Source organism: Miscanthus floridulus, chromosome 11, assembly GCF_019320115.1.
Source record: "Miscanthus floridulus cultivar M001 chromosome 11, ASM1932011v1, whole genome shotgun sequence".
Classification (NCBI taxonomy): domain Eukaryota; kingdom Viridiplantae; phylum Streptophyta; class Magnoliopsida; order Poales; family Poaceae; genus Miscanthus; species Miscanthus floridulus.
Window position 1 is genome coordinate 80,043,292 of NC_089590.1, and position 9,910 is coordinate 80,053,201.

General features: G+C 42.3%; 1 protein-coding gene across 1 annotated transcript; it reads right to left on the minus strand.

Annotated features, from left to right (window-relative positions):
* Nucleotides 1-2,687: 2,687 nt before the first annotated feature.
* Nucleotides 2,688-8,455, minus strand: LOC136494813 (helicase SEN1-like). The gene is made up of 7 exons (XM_066490989.1): nucleotides 8,258-8,455; nucleotides 6,550-7,110; nucleotides 5,151-6,275; nucleotides 4,707-5,034; nucleotides 3,824-4,073; nucleotides 3,488-3,704; nucleotides 2,688-2,991 (listed from the first exon to the last, which is right to left on the minus strand). The coding sequence occupies exons 1-7, from the start codon at nucleotides 8,384-8,386 to the stop codon at nucleotides 2,878-2,880; spliced, it is 2,724 nt and encodes a 907-aa protein (XP_066347086.1). The 5' UTR covers nucleotides 8,387-8,455; the 3' UTR covers nucleotides 2,688-2,877.
* Nucleotides 8,456-9,910: the final 1,455 nt, after the last annotated feature.

Genomic DNA, 9,910 nt, shown 5'->3' on the forward strand with positions numbered 1-9,910 from the left:
CCATCCGATACCACTGAACATTGATTGGGAGTTTCAGGAGGCCCATCCGATACCACACACTCAAAACCTAGCTAACTGGAAATTGCCACCACATGTAGCCGTTAACCAGTAGCATCTCCAATCAGAATTCAAATTGGGCCATGCTTCCAGGATCAGCATATGCCCAAAACTAAGGTGTCTCCTGACAACCTGGCTCGAAATAAAATTATGATGAACATGTGTGTAACATTCCATCTTTCTTATAGGAATCCTGGCCAGGCAGCGTGGCCACGTCGCCTGCTTTTCCCGGCCATCGGATCGGCCACGTGGACGGCCCAGATCGTGCGAGCCCCGGTCTTTTTGCAAAAGAAACCTCGAACTTTAGTCGAATCAACCCGCAGTCCAGGCCTCCTCTCAGGTTTGTTTTTCAAAAAAGCCCTCAAACTTTACAGAAATCAACCCTCAATCCAGGCCTTTTAAATGGGCCAGCGTGCCTCCCTCGCGAACCCGGGTCGAGGTCCTGATTCCACCACGCTCCACCTTGCAAGCCGGCGGCCAACAGCCTCCGCCTGTCAAGCCGCCAGCCCCTCCGTGACCACCTCCTCGGCCACGGCGCATGGGCCATGGCAAGGGGCATCCCGTCCTACTCCTCGCAGCCCCGGAGATCGCCGCTCCCCACTCCTCGCAACCGCGCCCAGCCTATGGCCTCCGCTTGCCGCGCCGCCAGCTCCTAGCCTCCTCCGCAACCGCCTCCTCGGCCGTGATGCATGGGCCACGGCAAGGGCGCAACCAACCGCGCACAAGCGTGGCCGCGGCCGTGGCAGCGCAGGCGCCAGCCACTAGAGAGGCGGCGCGACCCGCACTGTCAAGCCGAGCACGGCTCGCACGGGCGTGGTCCCAGGGCAGCCGGCCGCGGCCGCGGAGGTGCGGACCACAAGCATAGTTGCCAGCTATCAGCAAGGCGGCGCGGCCCGTGCGGGCGACCTGAGGGCATATGGAAAAGCTTGTCCAGTCTGCTCACGAGGCATCTGCAAAAGCTGAGGGCGCCATGCTGGTCCCCTCCCCTAACATCCTCCAGCAGGTGAGCCTGTCCAGTCTGCTCGCTGCGGTTCCCGACGAGACCAGCCTCATCAGGCGCTCGTACTCCCGAGTCCCGCCTCCCCGTGTGCTCTGCCTCCACTGCTATTTCGCGCAGCTGAATTGTTCCATGTCAACAGTCATGTGTAGGAGAACAGTCATGAGAGCGCACGCAAGGTGCTTGGCGAAATGCCAGCAAGCTGAGGTTGCTGTTACCAGGAAGAATATTTTGCACAAGGTCTGCTCCTATTCCATCTGTCAGTGAGCACCCAAAACCAAAGGTTCGCATCTTTGTATTGCTTCAAAAAACTTCCTCAATCAAATTAATGGCTTAATATATCTATTGCAGTTCATTCCATGGGCATGGCGCTTCCAGACAAACAATATTGTCAAGTGATTGTTTCCATAAGTGAATCATGTCTTGTTAGTAATTCTTGCAATGCAACTTCATATGAAGATTAAGTGATGAGTAGGTTTTGCTGTAGGATGGCAGAGGCAAGCAGAGGATCCAAGAGAAATGCTTTAACACAGTATTGTAATGAGATCAAGGAAGATGATCGTTCAGGAGTGTACAGGTTCCAGATCTTGTTGCCGAGTGGCGTGAGCAGAAGGCTTACATCGCATGATCCTAGCGAAGAGATATCGGTTTTTGATCTCTTAGGGTTAAGAGGGAGTTAGATAATATACATTGGGATTGTTCTAACCTTCCCCACTGCACATCGATTATATAGATCTTGATTTACTTCCTTACTCTGAAATTATCTGAACCTTTACATCGATTAATATGTGCCACTGTTTATGCAACAAATTAAGTACATGCATTCTCAACTTTTAATGCCATATCACTGGAGGTGTACAACAACAACAAAACCTTTCAGTTCCAAGCAAGTTTAGGTAGGCTAGAGTTAAAACCCAACATAATGATCTCCTAATCACGGTTCAGGCACGTTAATAGCTTTTTTTTATTAAACATTGCATTTCATCTCATATTTTTTATACTAATCCCATTTGTACTGCCCATGTAAATGTCACCAAGTGGAGAGGGTGAGTACATGGAGGCAAATCAGTATATCATAGACATTATCCACGTGTCCAAACAGAAATATCAAATGATGCTATTTTAGGTTGTAGAAACATCCTGTTTATCAGGTTGTGTCAACCTATTATAGGATAAGGCGTATGCAGGAAATGGTCCTGAAATTCTTTTTTTGCATAGTTTAAGTAGCAGCCTGGGACTAACACCAGTAAGTGTACACCCTATTGCAACAGATATACAATTCTACTCTCATCATAGTTCCTTTGCTCTAATTTATAACTACTTATGTAATATCCTAACAGGATAACCTTAAAAGAGTAGTATTCCTGGCATCATCACTAATGAAAACTGTCAATTCTCAACATTTGCAAACCTCATTTTTTATAGCTTATGCGCTAATGTTAGCAGTGTTTTATCCTTATTCTGACAAAAAAATATATCTGGTACATACAATTATTAATGAAACAGGAGGTTGTACAGATTGCAGCTCAATTTGAATCAGCAACGGAAGGAGAAAACAATTATGAATATGTTGACATGTTTCAATCTTGAATAGTATATGACTGAAAAGTGACAGGCTCAGGATAAACCGGATCAGAGCTTACACATACAAGCTGGCCCTTCACCGAAGAGCGCGGCAACGCCGCGCGTCTTTCTAGTACAGCACGATACAGTTTGGCCTTTGAGATTTGCGCTGGATGAATAGCTCCGCTGGCAATGTGCGTTACAGTTTCAGGAAGAGTCTGATCACATAGTCACCTTCTTAGCCAAAGACAGGGGAATCTTCAGTTCAGTTTGAGATTCCTTATGCAGGCAGTGATGTAATCGATATCCCCAGCATCAGGTGAAACATTTGCCGAAGAAGAACCTTGTTCATTCAGTTCACTTTGGGATCGCACCTGAACCAAAGTAAATAAAAAATAAAAAATCTGCAAACTTTCGGAGTTCTTTTTATTAAAATAGTAATGCAGCCGCTGGTTAGAATTTTTCACGCTCATTACTAAAATGAGTAAATGGTTTAGGTTACAGCTTACATACCAACTCCTTGCTCAAAAAACAATTAGTTACCTCAAGCACATTTCTGGTTCTGGTTGTAACAGTAGTAGACTAGCAGCAGTGGGATAGTTGGATGTATTAATCCTACTACCATTCTTTTGTAGTTCTTTTGAAAGGTGTCAATTTCCATGATTCCCCAAGAAACCGTGGGGTTTAACATAATTAACATAATTCCAGTGCAAATACCACATGTATCTTTTCCACTAAAATATTAGGTAAGCACAATACAACAATGCATTGAACTAGAAACATGAACAAAAAAAGCATGAGGATGTCAATGTATACAACTAATTTAGAGAGATCAGAGGCAGCAGTGGAAAAGGTCCTGCAAGACAATACCCAAACCCTGTAGTTTCTGGAACTTCCGCGAGGTGTACTCTTTTTAGCTTCAACTCTACAAAGATGACTCTTTTGCTTAGCAATCACATGAGAGAGAGCCTTGTTGCTACTGGCATTAAAGAAACACCGCCGATCCTTTGCATTGCGAACTAAATCAGCCCAGATTGAGCCACTCCTTGATAAAGTTGTTGCATTTCCCAGGATCCATAGGCAGTACCTTGTAATTTATAATTCAATCAGAAGTTATTTGTTGAGGCAGATGAAAGGAAGAACAAGATTGGATATGGATCACAAAAGATACTCAACATTAATTAGCAAATCTGTAGAATTGGATACCTTGCTCGGGTCAATGCCACGTTTGTGCGTTGTCTGTTTGAAAGAAAACCTACCATCCCATCTGAGTTATACCTCACAGTTGATAAAATAATTATGTCTTCCTCACCACCTTGAAAGCCGTCAACAGAATTAACTTTTACTTCTATTTGATCAGACTTCATTTTCCCTATTTTTTCTTGAATTGCCAGAACTTGAGCAGTGTATGGACAGATGACACCAACTGTAACTTTCACTTTAGTTTTTGAGCAAGCTGCCAAAAGAGAAATATTTAGAAGAAGCATGCACACTCATACCATATACACCAAATAATATAGGTTCCAATTTCGGTGCATGTGTTTTAGACATTTAACTCCGCAGATTTTGCGGGGGGAAGGCTTGCCTCGGTTTTTCCCTTCCCCAGACCCCACTCATGTGGGAGCCTCCGGCACTGGGTCTGCCCTTTTTTTTTGTTTTAGACATTTAACCCTATGATAACCCATGAGAGCAACATAAATTGGGTAGCAGGATTATTTTTAAAGAAAAAGTATGAACGTTGCAAAAGCAATTTCTCATATATATTAGAAATAAGAATATTTTTGCTCCTCCAACCTAAAGAAACTTCAATTACAAGTAGAATACAAGTATAGATGTGAACCTTGACAACAAGAATATAATAAGGTTAATCATATCATCAAACATGACTCTATTATACAGACTTCATTCCTCATCCCAGTCACATTTTTCTAAAAAACGATGCTTCAAAATTGATGCACGTTTCACTGAAAAGCTGTTTTGGTATCATGTTTCAAGTTCCTCAACACAAGAAAATTTAGTTAGATCAGATTTTTTTTAAAAAAAAAGATCATATGCGTAAGTAAATGAAGCGTCAATAGAGAACACATGCCTTTTTGGAGATTGCGCAATATTTCTTCAACGACGACTACTTCAACCAAGTTTTTCCTGATGTGGCCAAGTTCATCGAATTCCTCCCTCCCTTCTTCAATATTTACAAATGAGTATGGACCAAACATAGAACCTGGAAGATACTTCTTTTGGTGTTCTCTTTGCATAACATTAGGAGCATCTGAGATTTTCCCATCATAAAAGCTGATGTTTGGAAAACTACTAATGGAAGGATGCATTCTGTATTGCATATTAAGTAGATGCTTTTTGTGCCCAAGTGAACTCAACCTTTCGAAAAGGCTTCTTCCAAATAATGCATCTGCACAAACCTGAAATGATCATGAAAATTAAATGACATAGTAGAAATTTTACAAAACAAGTGGGAAATCTGATGCTTGCTAGATTAATAGTTCAACAAAAGCACAAAAGTATGTCAAGAACCAACCTTGCTTTTGACAGTCGCTGGCAATTGGCACTCATCACCAATTAGAACAGCATACTTTAAGGTCCGCAACCGCAGAGGGACCAGTGTTTCACATTCTTTCAACTGGGCAGCCTCATCAATGACAAGCAACTCTAGTTTCTGACTTGAGACTTTTGATGAGTGAGATACAGTACAGAAAATTATGGAAGCACTTTCAATGCAGAAATCGCGAATGATACGTTTTGAGGAAGTTACAGGAAGTTTCAAGTGACTCAGCAGCATGTTCAATTGCTCAAGGCATCTCATCCTCGCTCTGCCAAGAGTGACTATAGTTTTCCGATGTTTCATCACACTAGAGTTTCTAGAATCGGATGCACCATTATTGTACAAGAAAACTTCCTTAACTTCATCCCCAATATACCCCCGCTGAAACATGTTGTTGAAGTCTTCAAGCATTTCAAGAATTGAAAGGATATTGTTGTGATTCAGTTCCAAAATACTAGATCTCGGGACATGAGATAATAATTCTTTGAAACATCTTCTAGAATTCGTATAAATAATAGAGAACCTTTTTCTGCAATAAGAGAAGAAAGAAGGTTGATCACCTTCCTCTTGGTCTTGTAGATATTGGAGGTACTGGGTGTAACCGTTCTCAAAAAGATCAGATAGAGAAGATAGGCAGTGTCTCCATCCAGTCAATGGTGCAAAGCAGCCAAGAAGCTTCCTTACACGGTCATGTACATATATCTCTTTGAGATCACCATCAACACACATGCGCTCCTTATTGCCAAGCAATAGAACATCTCCCAAGCACCTTTTATCAAAAGAACGCTGTTTGATCAACCTCAAGAAACGTGAAGCAACTTGTTTAACAGCAAGGTTTGTTGGTGCACATGTGAGTGTACCATGTTTCATTTCTCTCATTAACCACAGTAACACACTGATTGTTTTTGTCTTTCCTGTGCCAGGAGGACCCCAGATAAGGCTAAAACTGCTGCTGTTGCTGTTGCAATTCATTTCTGAAATACAATTCAAGACAGCATCATTCTGAGAACTGTTAAGATCCATCATAGACAGCTTGGTCCATATTTCCATGCTGTCAATTGAACCAACACCCTTTCTGAATGTCTGAAGAATATCTGGGACCTGGTGAAATCAGAAAATGGTACTAATTAAGTTACTCATTCGTCACAGAAGTCCCAAATCTATCAATGACTACTTTGATTATGATGTGAATGTTGTTGGATCCTTCATTTTCCATTATATTGGATATTTTCTTTTGCAGTGAAATATCTAATAAACACAAAACAAGGATGGCAATTCAACACTAATTTCTCTGTTCTTTGATTTCTGTCCTCTGCATGTTTGTCATCCAAGTATAATGACTTCTTCATATAAGGATGATTCAGAATAAACATACCAGAGGATATTGCATCATCTCCTGTATGAGGCCTCGGTTTCTTTTGACTGCTGTTTCATAGTCAAGGCAACGCCATATTCGGATGTATGTCACAATGTTGAGCAAATAAGCAGCAAAGAGTGAGTTCCTTTTCCCATCTTGACGCTTGCCATCAGCAGCATCAATTTTGCCCGATGCTATGATCACATACTTAGATGGCGGTGTGTCATCGTCTCCGTCCCCTCCTTCTGTTACAAAGGCAATATGGTTCGGCTTCCCATCGCGAGCAATATCAGAAATATGCCCCGAATTCACATCAGACAAAATAATGATATCACCGACACTTGGAGCATAACATTCAGGCTGATTACATGACTTAGCAACCTGAGAATTAGACGCAACAGAAATTTCATAAATATTGCTGCCATTCTTTTCTTCAATAGATGATATCCTGATGAAGGGCATGGTTGATATGGATTCCAGTCCGGACGACATCTCAGCTCTCAACTCCTCCAGCAATGGAGAGGCATATGACTCCAGGTAGCTCTTGAGGGAACTGAAAGTGGACGGTATCCTTTTCACCTGCATTACAAGCCTCACTATATTAAGCAAACAGCTGGATATTGAACCTAAGAAACTCAGTTGTCCTAAGTTATAACCCATTCTATGTTTGACCAAGTTTGTGGAGAAGAATATTAACATCTAGCACAAAAAGAAGTAAAGAATAAATTTTGTAATGTCTCCAATGAAGCTCATTGATGCCGTAAGTACTATTATTCTTTTCTATAAACTTGATCAAACTTATGATGGTTCGACCTAGGACAAGTGAAAATTCATTGTATTTCAGGAAGTATAGTTAAAGTTTATGTGTTTGAAACAACTAAAATGCCATGTTAAAGAAACACGCTGTAAGAGAAACAGGAAGCATGACAACGTGCTACATCCTAGGCAAACCACATATTGTGATCTGCAGCTCCATATTATAATTTGCTTAACATTTCAAGAAAGTTGCTATTTTGCCCTCACACCATGGATTTGTTCAACTAAAATCTCAAGAAAATAATGTACCCCACGTCAATACTCATCTACAACACCATTGTAATACACTCTCCAGGAATACATAGGCCAAAAAAGCGGCCACACTTTCCCGGGTCCTTTTACCATTGTGCATTTGGCGACTTGGCGTCAACTAGACTATCTGGTGAACGCAAATATAACGCCCAAAATAGGTAACTTTCCACAGTGAATGCTCGGGATAATAGGAAAGTCTGTAATACTCCATACTAGCACAGAACAAGATTACATTATTAAGTACTTCCTCTGTCATGCTAAGAGTGTCATTCTCACTTCCCGAGAAATCAAACATTTTCAACTTTGACCAAATATATGCAAGAAATTATTAATAGTCAACGGATAGCTTGTTGGTTGATACGGGACCCCTTGTCGACTTCATGTGTTTTGTAACTGCCATATTGTGATTCATAATAAGTATCTTTAGATATTTTCATAATAAGCTTATTTGTAGATACAAACGTTGTTAATATTTTCTACGAACGTAATCAAACTTAGAAAGTTTGCTTCGTACAAAATCCTAGACGACTTTCTTTTTGAGACCGAGGGAGTACAAGAATGAAGATACATTACGAGCACAGCACGCAAGCATGAAGATGAAGCATTAATGCCCGTCCCGCAAAGAACTGATCCAGGACATCAATAGATTCTTACAAACCTTGTCCTTGAAGAGGCCCTCGTTCATGACATCCTCGAGCCTCCAGGACAGTACCACGTCCACGAGGTTCGGCCACTCCACACCCGCGTCCTCTCTCCGCACGCCGCGGCCGCCACCCCGTCCGATCATCTCTACCGCGCGGCGCCGTCCGTCGCAAGGGCGACTCGAAACCTAGCTTGCCTGTGCCGAGCGCACCAGAATGCGGCGGCGGGCTCTCCGCGTCCGTGGTGTTAATGAGCGAATGAAAAGAATAGGGGGCCTGAATGAAAAGAATAGCAGGGAGGGAAGGCACGCAAAAGCGAAATGGGGCGGGCTTCTTGCCTTGTTCGGAGGGTTCGTCGGTTGCCTCCACTAGTACTCCTACTCTGAGAGTCTGACTGTCAACGACCTGGGTTGCCCAGACTGTTCCGCCACTTACCACGGCGTATGATTGCGGTGAAAATGTGCTTTCCTAAATATACGGAAATTGACAGGCGGCTACAAAGACGTACTACCTGTCCTAAAAGAAAATACAATCTCGTTTCTTAGAACGTCAAATTCTTTGAGTTCAATGACTTTTATATAAAACAATACTATATCCTCAATAAATTTACTAGAAAAATATTACGCATCATAAACATTATTTTTTATGTAGCTAGTTAAATTTAAAAATAATTGACTCCTCAAAAAGTGATATATGCATTTTTTTATGGAGAAAGCTAATGCCAGTGCTGTGAGAACTTTAAGTAGAAAGTCACCGCGGACAAAAAAAAAGATAACAGCCGAATAGCAACAGAACACCATACAAGGCTGCGGATCGATCAAAGTCTCATGGGTCAAGCAAAGTTTCCTAGAATTTCTGCCAGTGTCTTAGCGGCTAAGTACCTGGTGCCTCAGAAAAATATACAACATCGTAGGAAAAAAAGATACGAGATGTGGAACCCAAGTCGAATCTCTTAGCTTCGCTTCTTTCGTGTCATTTCATTTTCTTACGCAAAGTATGGATTGTAAACGGAGATTACGAGCATATATAACACAACAACAAAGATATTACGTGACGACGTCCGGTCCGAGGATGCGCCTTGACGCAGGTCGGGGCCATCCGATTTGAAGAACGAGAGCTATCTGATCTCAACGCATAATAGAAGAAATAAGCGCACCCCACGTAACGGAACAGAAGGAGCGCGCGCCAGCGTGTACTTGTGGCGGTCCATCCCCCGCCGCGCCGCCATCACAAACCGCGCCGCCAGCGTCGAGAAGAAGGGAAAGGGGCGGCGCCCAACTACGCCTCTGGTTTGGAAGCCTGCACCGAGAGAAGGTGGAGACACCGAAGCGAGACAGCTGAAGGCAAGGAGGGAGCGGGATGTAACATCCGATCTACTTTTGAAACATCCAGATACAACACTTGCAACATACGTCTCAAGACATATGAAACAATTGAAACATGCATCAAAAAAAACTTACAAAAACACCTCAAAATCCTTGTAAAAGATACGCAACGTACAGATAAAAACACTTGCAACATATGTGTGAAACACATGCAACATCCAAATAAACACACTTGCAACATACGTCTGAAAAAACAGATAAAACATTAAGAATAGGAGCTTACAACATACATGTACAACCATTACAACATATGTAATATCCCGATTTACTTTTGCAACATACCTA